The sequence below is a fragment of the Phasianus colchicus genome, chromosome 26 (assembly GCF_987193195.1).
Source record: "Phasianus colchicus chromosome 26, bPhaCol1.hap1.1, whole genome shotgun sequence".
Lineage (NCBI taxonomy): Eukaryota > Metazoa > Chordata > Aves > Galliformes > Phasianidae > Phasianus > Phasianus colchicus.
The window spans coordinates 5,419,109-5,438,031 of NC_143461.1; the positions used below are offsets into that span (position 1 = coordinate 5,419,109).

The window sequence follows — 18,923 nt, forward strand, 5'->3', positions numbered from 1 at the left end:
CTTCCCTGGAAAAGGGATTTCAGCAAGCGCAGAACTCCCACTGCGGGCGGCGGTGCCTGGAGCCGCTCCCGGTCGGGCTGGAGGGAGGCGGCAGCAGCCGTACCCCTCCCTGCAGATCAGCCCCCGCTTTGCTGGCGAGCGCTGCAAACCGGAGCTGTTTGGGGGGGGGGGGGCCGGCTGGGCGGCACCAGCAGCGCTTCCCCCCGGAGCCGCTCAGAGCCAAAGCGTTTGGATTCTGCTCCCTGAGCGCTCAGGGCAGCGCTGCCATAAACCCGAGGAGCTGCAGCAGCGCTGCCTGCGGGTCACGCAGTGCGGGTCGCAGGGATGGCACTGCTCAATGAGAACAGCTCAAATGGTGCTCAGCCCTCCTTCGTGGCTCCTGGCCGACAGATGGGCAGCGTGCTGCAGGACGGGGCTGAGCACTGCGGGCAGCAAAGTGCTGCACTTCAGTTGCTAAATCACTGCAGTGAGATAAACAATGCGCTGATTTATTGACCCCCCCAGAGGGCCGCGTGGCACAGAGTCCGAAATGAGAGCAGCGCGGGGGGAGGAGGGTCTGCGCAGACCCAGTGCTGCAGGGCTGAGCCCATTGACGTCAGCCAGGGCTCCGGCCCAAACGCGTCCCAGTTCCTTCCAAATCCCCATGTTTCACCGTCGTGAAAATGTCAGCGTTTATTTCTCAGCCTGTGGTGATGTGAGGAGGTCGCGGTGCCGTGAGGCATGGCTTTGCAGAAAGGGCAGAAGAATTCGGAGGCGTTGGGCACAGCTGTGCCGTGCTGGCAGCTCTGCCACCACTGGTGCTTGCAGAGGAGACTGGGACCTTCCAGCGCAGCCCACTGACTTCAGACACCGTGATGCTGCTCTACTGCCACAGTGCCCCCAGACCTCCCCCTCTCCATGGGGAGGGGGCACAGGGCCGTGGCTGCAGGGATGGGGCTCAGCATTCCCATCCTATCCCAGCGTGTGGCAGTGGCCGGGCGCTAAGGGGCGGGCAGCAGTTTGCTGATGAGGTCGATGACAAGTGCTGCTGGCTGCACAGGGTCGTACTCTGCAAACAGGTGGCACAGGTTCTCCGAATCCATCTGGCTTTTGGCCACGAACCCGAAGATTCTTTGGAAAAGGAGAGGGAGAGGCGCTGAGCTGCAGAGGGACCCGCTCCAAACAGCCCCAGCACTGATCCCGCTCCATCCCCTCCTTGGCCCGCACCCCAGTCACGTTTGCTGGGAAGGAAAGCGGCTGGGAGAAGCATTCTGGCAGCACTGCGTCCTCCAACAAGGAGAGGAAGAGCCGCGCTGTTGCCTGTGCCCGGGGGGGGGCAGGGGCCTAAGGCGGGGGTCCCGTCTGGGGACACAGAGCTGAGCCCCTCACCTCCCCTGTGCAGTGAGGTCAGAGCCCCCACCCATCCCCACTTCAGCCACCCCCGTTCGCATCAGGGTCGGGCTCTCACCTGGAGGATTTGCAATACTTCTGCCACCTAAAGGAAGGAGAACATTTCAGGGTCAGCTCTGCACAGCAGCTCTCGCCCCACTGCCCCCCTGCGCCCCACACTCACTTCCTGCCCTCAGGGTCCATCCCGCAGAACCGGACGGCAGTCAGTGGGTAGTGCCGCCTGAAGAACACCCTGTGGGGAGGGGGCACAGCGTCAGGGCGGGGGGCACCACGGGGGTTCCGGGTTCTCAGACCAACGCACAGCCCCATAGCATCCCAGCACCGCCGGAACACCGCCGCCCACGGCCCTGAGCGCAGCGCCGCGCAGTGCTGTCAGCACAGGGATGTTGCAACACAGCTCTGTGCTGCAGAACGCAGGGAGCCCTGCAAAGCAGAGCTGCCCTGCCCTGAGCCCCGACCTCCTCTGCACGTCCGTCAGTGTGACGCCCTGCTCCGACGCTCTCAGGCGGACGAGGGTGGGTGTGGGCAGCGGGTCCAACTCCAGGGTGCAGGACGTGGCCTTCTGCACAGCCGGGGCTCCCACCAGTGTCTCCGTGCTCACCGAGCCCAGGTACAGCGCATTGCACTCTGCGGGAACAGCACACAGCGGGGTCAGCATCCACCGCATCCCTACAGCATCCTGCAGCATCCCTGAGACGTCCCTACAGCATCCTTGGGGCATCACACTGCCCCCCTGCAGCCCCCAGTCCCAGGATGGGAGCAGTGCTGCTGGGTCAGGTTCAGTTCTGCTGACAATGAGAGATTGGGGGACGTGGAAATTCTTTGCGAATGTGCATTCCAGTTTACTCAAATGCTTTGTGCTCATTGTTTTAAAAGTCAAAATGTTTAATTTTTGGTTTCTAAATGTCAGATCTGGCTTTTTTTCCACTTCTGTTTATTGCATACTTCTAGTAATGAAAAGCAGAAGCCCCCCAGGCCAGCTGACAGCTTAGGGCTGGCTGAAGACATGACATTCGGGGCTGACTGTGCTGTTCCTGGTCAGGCTGAACTTTTCCATTTGCCAACTCGTTGTTCAGAATTTCCAGCAGTGACCGCACTGTGACACCAGCGCTGCCCTGGCCCCACTCCCACTCACAGCCCCCACCCACCCCCACTGGGGCCCTCAGTGGAGCAACAGCTCCAAACAGCCCCTGCTCCCCATCCCTCCCCTGGGAATCCCCCCCTTCGGTGCCCTGAGTGAAGGCAATGGGGAGAGAGCCTTAAAAACTGGAGCCGGTGTGAAAGCGGAGGACTTTGGGGTCAGCATCCGCCTCGGGACCTCAAGAACTGCCTTTCCAGCACACCCACAGCTCAGCTCCGCTCCCGCGCTCACCTGCGGATCTCTTCAGCGGGGACTGCGCGGGGCCGGGGCCGCAGTCGGGGCTGTCCTCTCCATCCGTCAGATCTGCGCGGAGCACAGACGCTGTGGGTTGGGCTGCTCCATGCTCACTGCTTGGCGTGGCCGCCTGACGCTCGGAGCAGCGCAGCACGGGCTGGGACACGGGGGGGGTTGCAGGAGCACTGCGCTCACACCTACCTTGGGCAGGGATGCGCAGCGCGCAGGGCAGCGCCAGCGGGGTGATGGCGTGCTGGTACACAAAGGCGGGCAGGCTCCCTGCAGCACCGAGCAGGTCAGCACTCGGCCCCACAGGTGCCCCGGGGAGTGCGGGAGGAGGGGCACGAAGTGGGGGGGGCGGGGTGGCATCGCGGCCGTGCCGCCTCCGTCCTTACCGAAGTACAGCTCCTCGCTGGCGCCCCGCAGGTGAACCCCTTTGGCCGAGGACTCGATGAGGAAATGCCGGACGAGGTCGCTGCTGTCATCACCTTTGGGTGACACGGAGGGGCTGTCAGCGCTGTGGGGCTGGGTTCGGTGACACCCCCGTGCCGCCCGCCGGGCCCCCACCTGGAGCGCCGGGAACCTTCATGGCCAGCCCGAAGGAGCCGCGGTACGACGTGCTGTCCCGCACCAGGAACGCGCCCGGCTCCTGGTCCTGCAGCAGCTGGATGGCTGTGGGGCACAGTGGGGCTCAGCCCAGTGCAGCGGGGTTCCCCACCCCAGGCACAGGGCTGCCCATCGCGCCCACCCTCACCTCGGTCCCTGCTCATGGTGGGCTTGAACCAGAACTTCGAGGTGTCCATCACAAACTTCAAGGTGGGCTGCTCGGCCCGGAGGGGACCTGCGGGGGAGGTGAGCAGAGCTGGGGACCCCAACCTCTGTGAGGAGCATGGCCCTGCCGGGGGTCGCTCCGTCCTGCTGACCCGCAGAGCTCTCCTGCTTTTCCCACGAAAATCCCAATTAAACCCCCATGCCTGGAGAGCTGCCTCTGCTGATCTCCCTGGAGCACAACAGCTCCATTGTCTGCCCTGAATGAGGGACCTCACAGACCTCGGTACCTTTAATGTCCTCCAGAGCAAACAGGAACCCCATCCTCCTCCCCCAGCTCCAGGCCCCACACCAATATGAACCGACAGCGCTACGGTCCTCGCTTTCAGCTGCCATCAGTGAGTGCATCTGCACCTCCAGAGCACTGCTGGTCCCCCCCACCTCCCCAAGCAAGGAGTTGCATGCCATGGGGATGCCCTGAGGTCCCCCAGCTCCAGCATGGACCCCACATTCCTCACGTCCGTCCCCCATAAATGGACTTCCCCCCAAGAGCTGCCCCATAGCAGAGCACTTACTGTCAGGGACGCAGGTGAGCGTGGGTGCTGACAGCGCGTTGTTCAGGTTGCTGAGCCCTGGGCTGGGCTGCACAGGGGCTGGGGGGGCTGTGCTCAGGCCGGGGAGGGGTATCCCGCCTGGCTCCAAGCACCCATTGACCAGCAGCACCGGGACATCGGGGAGGATGGAGGGTGGACAGCTGCTGGCCTGGCCCTTCAGGGAGAGGCTGGGTGGGACAGGGCAGGCTGCGGGGGGCCGGGGGGGGCACAGAGCTTCTCCAGAACAAGACCTGGTGCCAGGTGATGATGTCTGGGGGCTGCCCACAAAGCCGGGGGGGGATGGGCAGGCGGCGTCGGGGTCGCTGGCGTGGAGCGAGTGGGTGCTGCTGCAGGAGGAGGGAAGGAGGGAGGCGTCAGGAGGGGCTGCAGGGCTGGGGCACCATGCACGCACCTGCCCACAGCCCACCCCACACCACTGCCGTCGCTCCCACCCTAATGGATAAGGGCTGGGACAATGGCACCAGGGTACCCCATGCACCCCCACCGCCAGCCTGAGGCGGGGCGCAGGGCTGTGCTCACCTCCCAAAGATGTAACTGGTGTCAGAGCCGGGGCTCATGGAGAGCAGGGACGCCTCGCTGCCCCTCTGCTGCGCCCTCACAGCCTGCATGGGTTTCAGCAGCTGGTCGGCACCTGGCGACGTGCGGGGGGAGATGCTCTGCCCGGCGCGGGGAAGGGGCACGGCGATGCTGTTGGACACGGAGCAGCCCGGGGGGGCCAAGTGGGGGCTGTCGGGCTGTGCAGGGCTGGAGAACACCACGCTGCCGTTGGTGCAGTGCCCTCGGGGTGCTGCTGGGTGGGGCAGGAAGCCGCTGCTCTGGGGAGACCTGGAGAAAGGGCTGGGGGAGCCCTGCAGCACCTCGGTGCACTTGGCTCTGGTCGGTGTCATCTCGATGTACTTAATGTCTGGAGGCAGAAGGAGAAGGGCCGTTACAATCCAGCACTGTTGGGTAATCCCAACCCCAACCCCCAGTGCTGGCTCTAGGAGGGTTACATGCAGCCACATCTGCCAGACCCCCCCACGCCAGCACCGCACGCTGCCTGCCAGGACCTGCCATGGGTGCTCCCCGCGGCAGCTGCTGTGTTTGTGTCTGACTCAAGGGAAAATCATCCAACGTGACGTCAGGCCGGGGGGGTCTGGCCCACATGGTCCCCCCTCACTCTGATGCTTCCCAGTGGGGTGGGGCTGCACCTCACAGCCTCTTTGCTTGCTCTGTTTTTGCAGTTGGGCACGCAGCACGGAGCAGCCACCTGAGCTGCAGGGCTCACGAACACCACGGCACGACCCCCCCGGGAGGGGCTGCACACCACAGCCGGTGGATTTCCACCCACGTTTCCTTCTGCATCCCCGAACACGCCGGCACTCCGGGCTGAGCCAGCAGAGCCTGCAGCAGCAGGCAGTGGGTTGGGGCTGCATTCACCCCCCGCTCCAGGCGCCTCGCTCTGAACATGCCCAGCTTTGTCCTCAGCTCCTGCACCGCGCTCAGCCCTTCTGAGCCGTGCTCTGCAGGCAGGAGAGCCGTCGTGCAGCGTGGCTGCACTCCTGGTGTGGGCAGTGGGAGCGTGGGGCTGCTCGGAGCATCAGCACGCAAACACTGCTGGCTGGGCACTGCTTGTCAGCGTGTCCCTCAAAAAGAAAAATATCCTCCTTTGAAGAAACAACAACTGAAACGCCTTCATGCTCCGGGCTGGCGAAGCCCTGTGCCTCCCACTGAGGCTCCTGCTTATCAGGTGTGGTTAAACCTCAAATATTTGCTCGGGCTCTTGGCATGCTGCTCAGCACCAAGGAGCGGCAGCAGGAGCACGGGGTGGGCTGAAGGGCTGCTCCCTGCCAGCACCAGCAGCAACCCAGCCCTGCTCCCAGGCGCTTCCACTGCCGCTGCGCGATGGAAACTCTCCTGCCACGTAGAGGATCAAAACCCACACTGTTTCCCATCAGAGAAGAGCAAAGCCCTCCCACGTGCCTCCGGGTGCAGGCAGCCTCTTGCCAGCCCTGTCTGGTTTGCAGGAGCTGAGTGGCACCTCGGGCAGAAAGGAGGGTGTGTAAATGGTTTGGAAAGTGCCGCAGGGTCGGTGCGGGGCTGCGTGTCTGCTGGGGAGGAGATGGAGCCCGAGGGATGGGTGCTGCCCACACTGCAGCAACGAAGCCTACACAGAAAAAGAGCTGCTAAGACAAAATGGAAGCCAAAGCAAGGCTTTTCCCACCAAGCACAGGGTCGGACTGCCAGCTGCTTGGTCCCACATACAGTGCCAGCTTTCCCAATCCAGCAGCACGCTGCCTGCTGGGGGCCATGGGCGGGCACTGCTGCCCACCTCACTGCCCAAAGTAGCAGCACGAGGAGAAAAGGGCCCAACGTGCACTTTGCCACAGCCCTTATCTGCAAGGCCACCCCTCCCATTAGTGCAGCACGAGGCGCAGCCGCATGGGGAACGCCCCAGCCCCGTGCTGTGCCCACATGCCGCACCCTGCGCGCCCATTCCCAGCTCCTTGCTGCCCAGCTGGGGCTCAGCACGAACCCCTCATCCTCTCCCAACCCCACAGCACACACAGGAGTTCCCAAAAGGAACCAGGGAGAACTGGTCTCCCCACACCCTTAGGCCTGAAGGGTGGGATGTTATCTCTGGAAGGGGGACTGCAAGCAGATTTCCATGGCATTTTGGTGCCTAAGGCTGCAGCTGGGCACTGTGCAGCCTGGCTGCTCTCAGTGCACCTCCCTGCACTGCATCACAGCCACCTTGCAGCACAGGGTCCCCAGCACTGCACAGATGTCAGCAGAGCCCTGGGGTTGGGAGCAGCACAGCACCTGGGGGGGATGATGCACTGCAGAACTGCTGGCGTGCAGCACCCCAGTGTGTGAGCAGGAGCGGGCTGTGTGTGCTGCTCTGTGCTGCAGGTATGGGGTATGCTGCTGGAGGAGCATGCAGCCCTGAAAATAGAACTTCCCTGGCCAAACGCTGGGGAACATCAACAAGGGGTGGCTGTGCAATGAGCAGCACCTTAGCCCAGGGCTTTGGAGATTTGGCTCCAAGTTCCAATGTTCTGTGGGTGAAGTGTGACCCACAAAGGGCCCCACTGCCCTCCTACAGGAATGGGGCTCTGTGGGGTCAAGTGTGTCACTGCCCATCTGCACTCACTGCTGGCAGCAGTGTGGGCCAGGAGCTTTCTGAGTGACACATCCCATTCCTCATGGGAAATTCCTTCTCCAAACATAGGCGAGTAAATATGAGCCTGGATTAAAAGCTGCTCTCCTTGGTTGCTCTGGGGTCCCACTGAGTATGGGAGGCGTGACATTCTGGGGGTGAGTGGGCACCCAGCCCCTCCTCCTTCCCATCACACACCGATGTGACACAGGTCCCACCGAGGACATCGCTGCACCCACACCATCCTCATCCTCAGCCCGAGGTGGGAGCCCTCAGCCCCCGCCCACCTGCTGCCTCCACGTCGTGCTGTGGGGTGCCAGCAGCGCCCCCCCGGGCAGCAGGCACGGCCGCGTCCTTCCTCGGCTGGCAGGAGAGCGGCTGAAAGCTGGGGTCGAGCTCCAGGATCATCCGGTTGAGGTTCTCTATGGAGATGTCCAAGATGGGCGACCCGAGGTGGGTGCTGGGCTCTGTGCCCACGTCCTCCTGCCGCAGGGACGGCTCCTGCGCTGCGGGGTGACCTCCCTGCAGCCCCCGGGGGGGCAGCGGGGCTGCGGTGCAGCGCACAGCGCCGGGCTCAGCCCAGGCGTCCGTCGAGTAGTAGCAGCACGGGGCGGGCAGGCGCGGGGCGCCCTCCTGGGACGGGACGCACACACTCTGCCCCACGCGCAGCACGTGGCTGTGGATGACCTGCGACATGGCTGAGCACCGACCCTCCTCCTCCTCTTCCTGCTGCTCCCACGTCGGCCCCACGGAGCCGGGGCTCCTCCTTGGCCCACAGCTCCAGCAGAAGAGGAATCTGAGGAATGCAGGAGAGCAGTGTTACACGAGGCTGCTGCAGGCAGGGGCTGCAGCAGAAACTATGAGCAGGAGCACAAAGCGATGCAGGAAAGGGCCTGTCCTGCTCTGCACCACCTCCACTGCATGGCCGGGTGAGGGCAGGGACAGTCACTGTGCATCCCAGGATTTGGCAGCCTGAGAAGATGCATTAGTGCTCATTTTCTTGTAAGGAGTGAAATGCAGTAGTGGCCCCTGGGTGGGGGGATTCCCTGCTCCCAGCGGCTGCACCAGGCACAGACAGCAACAGTGGCTGCCAGCAAACGCAATGGGGAACCTCACTCGTGCTCCTCAGGATGAGGAAAACCGTCCTGTCCCATCAGAGCAGCTGAGGTGCAGCATCCCAGAGCTCAGGACAGCTCAGCTCCCGGGCAGCGCCGCGCCGCTGGGGGGACCCGGAGGACGTCACGGCCAGGAGCTCAGGGCTGCCCCACATCCTGCAGAGCAGCGCGTAATGCAAACACCGCAATGCAGCTCCCAAAATATTTGCCCTCTCTCGCACCAGGCCCGAACGCCTGACTAATTAGCTGGCCTATCTCCGGCTGATTAACAGTGGAGTCAGAGGATTAGGGAGCAGACACGGTGCCCCGTGGGCGGGGGCCGCGCTCCGTTCCGTCGCGTCTGGCAGCAGTGACTCATTGCGGCCGCGGTGCGGAGCGATGCCCGGCGGCACCTGAGGGCTCCTCTGCCCCAGCAGTGCGCGCTGAGCGGACCCCCGTCCCCACCCCCACCCGCCCAGCAGCGCTGGCCGGAGGGAGCGTTTGTTCAATAGAAAGGAAGAGTCATCCCAGGTCAGAACCACGAGCCCAGCCGAGCAAAAATTGGATTCCCCCGCGGGGAGCGGAGCTGCCTGGCTCAGTCAGCGCCCGCACGGCGCGGCTGGATTTAATTTCAGCGGGGACAGAAGTAACGTGCAGCACGCACGAGCCGGCGGCGCTTCCAGGAGCGCACAGCCCGACTGAGCCTCTCGTTTCCCCCCTGCCGGATGCTGCAACCAGCTCCTGCCCTCCCATGACGGGCTCACCCCAGACCCCGGGTCTGCAAGAGCTGCCCACAGCACTGTACAGGGCTCCGGAACGTGGCCCAGCACCGCTCTGGGTGCACGGAAGCACCGGGGAGGAACAAGGCTGGAGGAAATGGAAGCGATAAACGCCCGCACGTGGGCAGAGCATGGCCTGTGGGCACCGCAGTGCAGCAGCCACATGGAGCCCCACGTGTGTGGGACGGAGTCCTCCTGAACGTCCTGATGTGATTCCTTGGGACAGACAGCTGAGCTGGGACACAGAGCCAGGACCAACGCAGGCCTGGCAGCTGACGAGCTGGGGTGGTTGTCCCCAAAATACGAGCCTGGGACGCTGTCAACAAGGAAGAGCCTTGAGACAGTCTGACCTACAGAGCTCAGCACACCCAGCTTAATGACCGTGGTGCTGCTTGGTGATTGCTCCAATGAGCAGGGCGTGCTGCTGAGCTGAGCAACACAGCTGCCACGGTCAGAGTGCTTGGCTGCAGACACGGAGCTGCACAGCCCTGCAGCTGCAGGGGTGACTGGGACCAGGGGCAGCGAGAGCCCAAGGAGGGGCAGTGCACCCCAGTGAGAGCCATTGGAAGCTCAGCAGCAAACAGCATCACGCGTTTCTGGGAGGTGGAGTGGTTGCAGAGTGGAATCACTGCTCCAGTTGCTCCTCCCTTCCCTCTGAGGACCCTCTCCTCCCCTCCGGGATCCTCTGTCTCCCTCCGGCGGGGCTCACAGCAGGGCCGCACCTCCAGAGGAGCTCTGTCCAGAAATAGATGGTGTTGGCTAATCCCAGGAATGCTTGGGATGAGTTACGGGAACATGAGACCTTCTCTGGAGCTGCAGCCCGGATTCCTCCTGCTGCCCAGATTCCTGCAGCCTGAAGGCAGGTTTCCCTAGCAGGCTGTGTTACACAGCCTTATTTCACCAAAAGCTGCAGCGCTGGGGGCCATTCCCCCACAATTTGGGGGTGCTAAGGGAAGGGGCAGGGAAGGAGCTGCTGCAGGGGACCCGGCAGAGGTTTAAGCACACCACTATGCCTACAGTCCCACCACACATCCTATAGGGACAGCACCGATGTCCCCATGTGGGACAGGACCCCAGGACGGGATGAGGACCTCCTCACCCCCCCTCCCCATATCACAGCACCGCCCTCCTCACACCCGCTGCCTGATGGGGGGGTTGCAGTCTGCAGCAACTCGCACAGCTCCCACACAAACGCTGCCCGGATCGCCGGGCAGCAGCATCACAGCAGCACTGAGACGCTGCTGGGACCCCCCGGCCGAGGAGCTGCGCGGCCCCAACGCACAGCGATTGCGTTCCCCCACCCCACGAGCACCGCACGGGCAGCAAACGGCACCGTGCTGAGCAGGAGGGAGGGAAGGGATGGAAGAAAGAAACAACGCAACCACAACCAACGCCAGCAGGGAAAGCCGAAAGAACTGAAATAAAAGCACAGAGAGCGCCGAGATGTGCCCCGAAGGCGGCTCCGCACGGTACCTGCACTGCAGCCGCTCAGCCCCTGATCCGACACAGCCCCTCCCCGAGCGCCCGGGATATAGGGCCGCTCCCTCCCACCGGGCCAGGTGTGCTGCGGGAGGGGAGGGGAGGGGAGGGGAGGGGAGAGAACGGGAGGGGAGCTGCGCTCCGCTGCCCTCTGGCACCGCGGGCGGGGCGGGGCTGCGTGCGGGGCCGCGTGCGGGGCCGGGCGCTGCTCGTCCTGCAGCATGCGGGGCATCGCCTCGTGTGACCCCAGGAGCTGCCGGGCTGTGTCCCCAGCGCTCAGACCGGGGTGCTGTGCAGAGTTAAGACAAACACGTATCCGTACAGCACCCAGCGCTCAGTGGGGATGGTGATGACAAATAATCCCTCAGCGACTCTCCGCAGCGCCGCCCGTTTTGCCCCGGGGTTGTCCCGCTGTCAGTGTGCACGGAGCCGCATGAACACCCCGCGCCTGAAATGCCCTTCCTCCAGGAAACCTCCCGCTCTGCTGCCCAGGAATGCTTTCAGCTCGCCGCCACGCCGCAGAGGGACCGTTTGAAACGCCCGGTTTATCAGGAAGCACATCGTATAAAATCCCCCTCCTTTTAATTCCTCGAACTCCCTTTACGACCTTCCCGACGTTTTATGTATTGTTTTTTTCCTGCCGTTACATCCCTGGGCAAACATTGCAGCTCGCAGCCCTTCCTGCCGCGCCGCCCCCCGCACAGCAGCAGCACCTGCAGGGCAGCTGAGCTCCCCGAGGCCCAGCAGCGCCCAAAAGCTCCGTGCTGATCCCATCCGTGTCCCCGGGTGAAGCAGTTCCTCCCGGCTGGGAGTGGGATTGTTGCTGCTGGGGGCGCTTCCAGAGGCAGATCGCAATCCTTCATTCCTTTAAGGCTGCCCGCAGCGCCATTCACAACGCAGCGCCATTCACGTTCCCTTTGTGCGCAGCGCTCCGGGCTCTTCTGGGGGACAGTTGCTATAGAGGATGGCTGTTGTGCTGCAGACTCCTCCCAGAGCTGTTGGGACCCTCAGGAAAGCAGCCCAAGCGTTTTCCCTTGGCGTCCCTCCTGCTGCTCCTGCAGCTCAGCCAAGCTGCAATCCCTGCCCTGCACTCTGCTTGCAGTACAGAATAACGGGGTGGGCAGAGCACACAGACCTCCAAAGACCAAACACCCTCCGTGCTCCACAGCTGTTACAGCCTGATTAGGCTTTTACCCTAATTACTCTCATTACCAGGTTGAGGTGAACTCGCTCTGATGTTTTGGGTTTAAGCAGTGAGGGATGCATGGATTGACCTCCCCAACTGAGGCAGGCTGCAAAAAATCCCAGTTTGTTTCAGCAGTGAGAGCAGATAGCTGCGCAATTGGGATCGTGGAGGGTTTGTAAGTGCATGGTTACATCTTTGTGGAATTTGAACAAAGTAAACATGCAGATACCTGTGAGCTGAGACAGCAAAGGGCCTTTCAAAGGATATGAATAAGACTTGGGAACACTTCCCTGGAATTCACGTGTGCAAATGTGATGAAAAGGTGGAGAAGAAGTGCCCCGGGCAGGGCGTCCTGCTGCAGTCTGTGCCCAGTGCCTGCAGTCCCGTCCCACATCCTCTGTCCCCCCTTGGAGGTGCACAGCAGCACTGAGCCCCACGGCAGGGCAGGCTGCAGCAGAAGAGCCCCCACTGCTCCCCAGGGCTGCAAAACAGAAAAGGCACCGAGCACTGAAATGCTGATTCGTGAAAATGAAATACGCACAGCAATGCTGGGTGATGCTGGTGATGGTGAGGACCCCAGCCTGGTGCAGGCGGCCCTCGGTGCCCCCCAGCAGCCCCACATCTGTGCCGTCACCGCTTCCTTTGCCAGCAGCAGGTGAGTCAGCTCACTTGGAACACCGCCGCGCGTTACGCAGAGCGCTGACGCAGCCCCGCGGATCCCCGGGTTGGGGCTCCTCAGCCGCCTTTTATGGAATAAAGGACTTTTTGTTTTTCGCACCTCAGAGGCAGATTTTTGCAGCTCCAGCCTCCGCCGCGCCTGGGAGCACCGGGGACACCCATGGATGGGCCTGGGGAGGGCGGGAGCAGAACTCTGTCCTGTGCCCTGGATGCACTCTGTGCTCCTGGAGCAGCTGCACGTGCAGACGTGTGCTACAGAAACCTCTCGTTTCTGCAGGCAGTGCTGCAGGAAGGCCTGAGCTCTGGGTACAGCTGGTGACAGCCTCCAGCTAAATTATGATGGCAAAGTTTTCTTCTCTGGGGGGAGACGTGTCTGAGCTCTCATGTTGGGTGGAAGAAGGGAATTAAATGCAGCCCCCCCCCCCGCCCTGCCGGAGCAGCGGCCATCCTGCAGAGCTCCATTTGAAGCCCACACCATCAATTTTCCCTTTTCAAGAAATGACACCTCTGCAGCCCCAGGGCAAGGAACCGTGAACAGCCTTTGTCTTGGAGCTGGCGTCTTTGTTATCAAGGTGAAGCCAGCGAGAACAATTGCTCTCCACACTTGCTTTTCTTCTCTATCTCAGCATTGTTTGCACACACTGCAGTGCCCCACGCCAGCAGCTGATAGGGATTGGCAACTGAAGTGAACTGTATCCATATTTGCTCAACGGAAAACCTGTGAGCCCTACAGCAACAGGGATGGGAAGAGGATTCCGGGCACAGGGAGCAGCACTAATTACAGCTTTTATTGATAATAGCTGGGGGGAGCAGGAACAAAAGTGACGGCACAGGAAGGGGAAAGGTAGAGCCAGTGTGTATGGAGGGCCTCCAGATGGGTGCAGCAGCTGAGGGACAGAAGAAGAATGGGCTGATTATTGCATGCCTTATTGGGATGGAGCGGTCAGGGATGGGGAGACAGTGGGAACCACACACTGCTCAGGGGCTGCGGGGCTGCGCCGAGGGTGGGAGAGCTGAGATGCACTGCGGGGTCCATCCCCACATGGCATCACCCCATGGGACACACTGCAGCCTGGGCACACATTGCCGAGCAGGGATTGCCAGAGGTGCTCCATCCACAACGACACAGGGTGGGCTCCTGCATGGCTCACGTTCCAATGAGCCCCCAGTGGTTCCGTGCGTCTGCCTGGGAGCCGACTCACAGCTGCTGACATTTGTCACGCTGAGGCCGTTCTGATGCTGGCGGCAGCAGCTCGCACCCGCAGGTCGGTGCTCCTCGTGCTCTCCCCACAGCCTGCAGCGCCTCTGCCTTCATCTCCGGCTCCGCAGGAACGCCACGGGCTCTCCCTGATGACCTCCCAGCGCACGTTCAGCAAAGCGTCGGTGCCTCTCAGCCCTGTGCGAGGCAGGCAGACGCCAGCGGGGCAAAGTATTTCGTTTCGGTGCAGGCAAACCCCTCACCGCTGCTCTGCTAAGATCTGCCCAGGTCCGGGAGCGGCAAGGCGCACATCGCGAGCCCCGGAGCTGCTGCAACAGCGCTGCGAACGGCCGCCGTTCCGGGCTGAAGGAGAGGAAGCCGCTGACGGACGCCGCAGGAGTGGCAGCCGTTCTACCGGGGGAGAGGAAAAGCTGCGTGCCGACCAGCAGCGCCTCCACGCTGCTCTCACCGCGCGCTCAGCCGCGTGCTGCGCTCACAGCTCCAGGGGGGCGGCGCGCGCTGCGAGCGCAGGACGGAGCGCAGCTCCATCCCCGCTTGGCGGCTCCCGGCGGCACGTCGCGCCTCGCCGCCCCGCTTCGCACCGCCGCGAACGAGCACGTGCTCGGCCGCGCTTCCCCCCCCTTCCTGTAACGGAGGGCGCAGCGCCACGAGGAAGACTCGACCCGCACAGCCAAGGAACCGCGGCGCCCCGCAGCGGGCTGAAGGCACAGCGCGGCCGTTCGCCCCGTTAGCAGCCGGAGCCCCGCGCCGCCGCGCCCGTGACCGCGCACAAACGGCAGCGGCGCCGCGCGAGCTCCGCAGCGCCACCGCGCGGACGACGGGAGGAGCCCTCCGGGGCTGCGGGAAACGGAAGGCGGAGCGGCGAAGCGCGGCGCGCAGGGAAGCGAGGAGCAGCGGGAGCTCCGCGGGAGGCACGAGCCGCCGCCCCGGGCCAGCTGTAGGGAAACACCGCGCGGCTCCGGCTCTGCGCGGCCGCTCCGCCGCGAGGAGGCGGCGCCGGGGCGCGGTCACGTGCTCCGGGAGCTCCGCGCTCCTCCCGTCAGGGGGCGCCGCGCGGCAGCGGCGTCTGCGGAGAGGGTGAAGGGCGCATGCGCGCGCTGCCCGGCACGTGGAGGCGGGCGCACGAAAATGGCGCGAAGCCGCCGCAGCTTCCCGCTGTGCGGAGGGCGCCCCCCTGCGGCCAGGCGGCCCTGGCGGCTCCGTGCGGCGCGGAGCGGAGCTGCTGCGTGTCGTTAACGGAACGCGCGTTCCTCCGCTGCTTCGGCAGGATTTAAATGGAGTCTTTGGAAATGTCCTTTGTGTCGCACGCAGCGCCCATCCCCGCGCCCACGTGCTTGGCGTCAGTGATGCGGCGCACCCCTCCGGGCGGCGGTGCGCCCACACCCAGGATGCGCTCCCGGCTCCTCCACGGCAGCCCAGCGGAGCAGAGCGCTGCGCTGCTGCGGGTCCGAGCTGCAGCCGAGCCTCCGGCAGCACCGCGCTGCTTGTTTGTCTTTGTGCTGCTGGGTGCTTGTCTGACGTCCTTCTGCTAAAGGCAGGAGTTCCTCGCTCCTTGCGGTGATGTTTGGATGACGCAGCATCCGCACCTCCTGAGGGCTGCGTGTGCCCGTATCCGCTGCGGGCTTTGTGCGGGGAGCAGCGGGTTGGCAGCGTCCCAGAGAGCAGAATATTGAAGTGTTTTTGTACGAGGGCGTTGGGAAACTTCCCTTGATAACACGTTTGGTGTCACTGCATGTTTGTTTCTGTAAGGTTTCGGTGGCGGAGAGTGGGCTGCGGGGTCATCCCTGTGCACAGCCGGCTGCCTAGGTGGAGCAGCCTTCGTTGGTTTTGTTCACTTCAGGGCTGCAGAAAGACACAAAGCAAGGACCTCAGTGCAGACAGAAGAGGCACCATCAGAGCCGGCCCACGTGGAGTCAGGGAGGTTTCGTTTTGCAGTAGAAGGTGAAATGGAGGCAGGAAAACCTTGTGCAGGTTACATTTCAGAATGAATCGAGGCCGTTAAAAGTGCTTCCAGTGTATTAAAATTAAAGCAAGCTCGACTGCTCACGTAGCGCTTCAGTGTCACTTAACTCGTACTTGCTTTTTGAACCCCCACCGCTGTTTCAGAGGATCAATGTTCACGGTTTTTTTGCGGGACTCCCAGGCTGCACGGGAAGCAGCGAGGTGCCTTCTCAGCCTTCCCCACACGGTGTCAGCATCTCTCAAAGAGAGCCGCTGTTGGTGTGTTTGCTTGCTTCAGGTCGCAGCGCGTTTCAGGGCACGTGCCGTGACTGACGAACGTCGCGCGGTCTGCAGGAGGAGATGCTGCCAGCGGAAAGGCTCCTTTTGTGCCACTGTAACAGGGGGCACGGCGTGCTTTGTCTGGCTGCGGCCGGAGGGAGTCACAGCCTCCCCGGGGAGACGCTGCTGTGGTGCAGGGAGCTGCCTGCTGCTGGTTGTGCTGCTGCAGACCTCGGCTGCTTAGGAGCAGGTCTGGGGTGCCAGGAGCCCCCCCCCCCCCCCGCCGAGGGGCAGCTCCCCACAGCGCTGATGCCTACAGTGCGTTGTCCCTGTGCTCCGGGAGCTGAGCTGCTGGAGTTGCTGCAGCCCACATCGTGCCCCAGGCAGGGCACCCAGCTGAGGAGCACGGCCCGATGGCACCTCACATCTCGCTTCTGACGGCTGGGACACCTTTGTTTGTTGCTGGCAGCAGGTCCAAAGGCCTGTGGTGGCACACCGGGCAGCAATGCTCGGCCACCGGCTGCTCGGCTGCAGGTGAGTGTGGAGCCTGGCCAGCAGCTCCACAACGGAGACATTTTGGTGACTCCTGTGAGGGTCTGAGGGTTGTTTGCCAGGCCTGCAGCCTGGTGGAAGCTGTGACTGGAGGCGAAGGTTGGCTCTGCATGTAGTCAGGTCCTGAAGTGTGAGATGAACATTGTAACCCTCTGGTGATGCAGAGCGCATCAACTGAGAACGTGTAACCTCTTCAAAGGAGCTTTGTGTAACTCCCTGTTGAAGCGCGGGGCTGAGCTGCAGGGTGGCAGGCGCTGCTGGCTGTGTTAGTCATCCAGAAAGAGACTTGTTTTTCCTTCTCCCCCTCCCCGCCCTGGCACGGGGGTAGAGATTCTTTCTCACTGCTCGGTGTGGCCACAAGTTAGAAGAAGAAACTTGTTATCTTGAAGGGAATCAGTCAACGCTCCCCTGAAAACACGAGCTCTCATTTGCACAGCTCCGGTGGCGAGGTTGAGCGGGGCGTTTAATTTTGCTGCCAGAACCCCCGGAGTCTGAAACCAGTTCTGCTGGGAGACAAATGCAGACCTGAGCACGTGTGCGTTCACAGCTCCTTCCACATACAGCTTCTCATGTGGATGGCAGATGCCCTGTGATGAGATGCACGGCAGTGGGCTGCTGCTGCGCTGCCTGCTGGGAAGGCAGAGGGGGGCTTGGAGCCCCATGTCCCACTGCCTGGCGGGGGCTGAGGATGGGAATATTTGCTTTCCTTGTAATTAAAATCATTAAACCAGCAAATTAAAATTGGTAAATTTGATTTCCAGACCGCACAAAGCCAACGGGATCAAAATCAGAGGAAGTAATTGGTGGTGTCTGGTCAAACACTGTTTTTTGTGTGTCTAAATCAGCATCTTCCTTTCAGCCGGTTGGGTGGGAATTCTGTTGCCTTTGTTGGGTGTGAGAAACAAACAAAAGCAACGGCGTTTCTTGGAAATGACAGCTTAGGGGCTTTGCATAAGGCGCTTTGACTTGTGAGTCATTTGGACTGGTGAAAATGTGATTTTTTACTGCGTGGCACGTGAAGAGCTTTGGAGCAGAACGTTTCTGCTCCTCTGGAGCCCTCAGCCTCACGGAGCTGCTGGCTCAAGCAGTTTAAATGAGAGCTTTGTCCCAGAGGAGCACAGCTGCCTTCAGGACAAGCTGCAGAGTCGTGGCGCGGCGCTTCAGCAGCAGCTCTGCGGCTCTTCGGGCTGCAGCAGACACGTATGGAGCTCATCTGCTCTTCTGGCAGAGCTGGTGAAACTCTGCCCGTGGGGATGAATGCAGTCAGGGGCTGCTCTGCCCTGTGTTGTTCTCAGAACTGCATTTGGTTGTGTGTATCCAGCTGCTGGGATCTGCCTCCTCTCGTGTTGCACAGCATGAAAAATTCATACCAGCTCGCAGGGTAACACAAAGACCCTTCGTGCTGGTATGGTGAAAGACCCTTCTGTTGCTTTCGATGGATTTTAGAGCAACTCCTGGCTGAAGAAGGAAGAGCTAGGATCCATAGCAGCTCTGGTTTGATAACCACATGTGTGCAGACTTTGAATCCCGGGGGGCTCTTTGGATTCCCTGTGGCACTGGAGGTGATTTGGGCCTTTCTGGCAGGGTGATTCTAGATGGTGGTCTTTAGTCACAGCAATTTCCCAGCCAAGCATCTCAGCATTCAGAAATTCGGGTTTATGTAATGGCATGTCAGCAAAGAAAGGAAAGTAAATATCTGCTTGCTATCTTATTTTAGACAACTGAATTAAAACCAAACAACCAAAGCAGCAAGAAGGTAAGTTAAGAGTTTCGGTTCCTGCAGGCTGGGGATTTGCATGGGCTCAGCAATGACAAACACATGAGATCATGCCTCGATTGGCTCTGACTCTGCCATGCACGTGGTGGAGGTGAACCCAAAGCCACCGTGCTTGTCGAGACCTGAAGAAGATTTCTGCAGCGAGCTGTGGCAATGGCAGCTGTTGTTTAATTCACGGGGGTTCGACTCCCTGCTCTGGTAGCAGCCTCAGCTCCTGGAGAGCCGGGGTCGTGCTGGAAGGTGAAAGTGAAAACCAGCTTCTCATGCGGCTCAAAAATAGGTTAGGCTGCTACCCAGAGCCGTGCTTGTGAATCCCCATTTGAAGCATCCAAGATGTTAGCACTGCTTTTCTCTTTCAGCAGGAGGGTGGGAAGGCTCCTGTGTGCGGCACCAGAATCCAGCTGGGTGCTCCTAATTACTGCTTTTGCACAGTGAGGTTTTTATCTCTGATTTCATGCCTGGGGAAGAAGCTGCTGTGATGGAATAAGGGCAGGGCACCGGACCTCAGCTGGGAAGGGAGAAGCGCTGCGCTGCGGGCGGAGGGCAGGCGGGCAGAAGCACCTGGGGGCAATTATTGCCCATGGAAGAGGTTCTTCTCCGAGGTCTGAAGCCTCCGCCCTGAGAGTGGGACTTTGGTTTGTTTTTCCATATAAA

At 61.8% G+C, this 18,923-nt stretch overlaps 1 protein-coding gene across 2 annotated transcripts; it reads right to left on the reverse strand.

Moving 5' to 3' along the window:
* Nucleotides 1-504: 504 nt before the first annotated feature.
* Nucleotides 505-10,750, reverse strand: TNS4 (tensin 4). 2 transcript variants are annotated; one of them, XM_031600675.2, is made up of 13 exons: nucleotides 10,632-10,750; nucleotides 7,573-8,081; nucleotides 4,666-5,050; nucleotides 4,108-4,472; nucleotides 3,519-3,605; nucleotides 3,332-3,436; nucleotides 3,160-3,252; nucleotides 2,966-3,043; nucleotides 2,762-2,833; nucleotides 1,848-2,016; nucleotides 1,553-1,621; nucleotides 1,448-1,474; nucleotides 505-1,110 (listed from the first exon to the last, which is right to left on the reverse strand). In XM_031600675.2, exons 2-13 carry the CDS (start codon nucleotides 7,979-7,981, stop codon nucleotides 981-983), a joined length of 1,989 nt encoding a protein of 662 aa, XP_031456535.2. In that variant the 5' UTR covers nucleotides 7,982-8,081; nucleotides 10,632-10,750; the 3' UTR covers nucleotides 505-980. The 2 variants fall into 2 exon arrangements, with proteins under 2 accessions (XP_031456535.2, XP_031456536.2); XM_031600676.2 differs by having other exon boundaries at nucleotides 2,762-3,043.
* Between the last annotated feature and the right edge of the window lie 8,173 nt (nucleotides 10,751-18,923).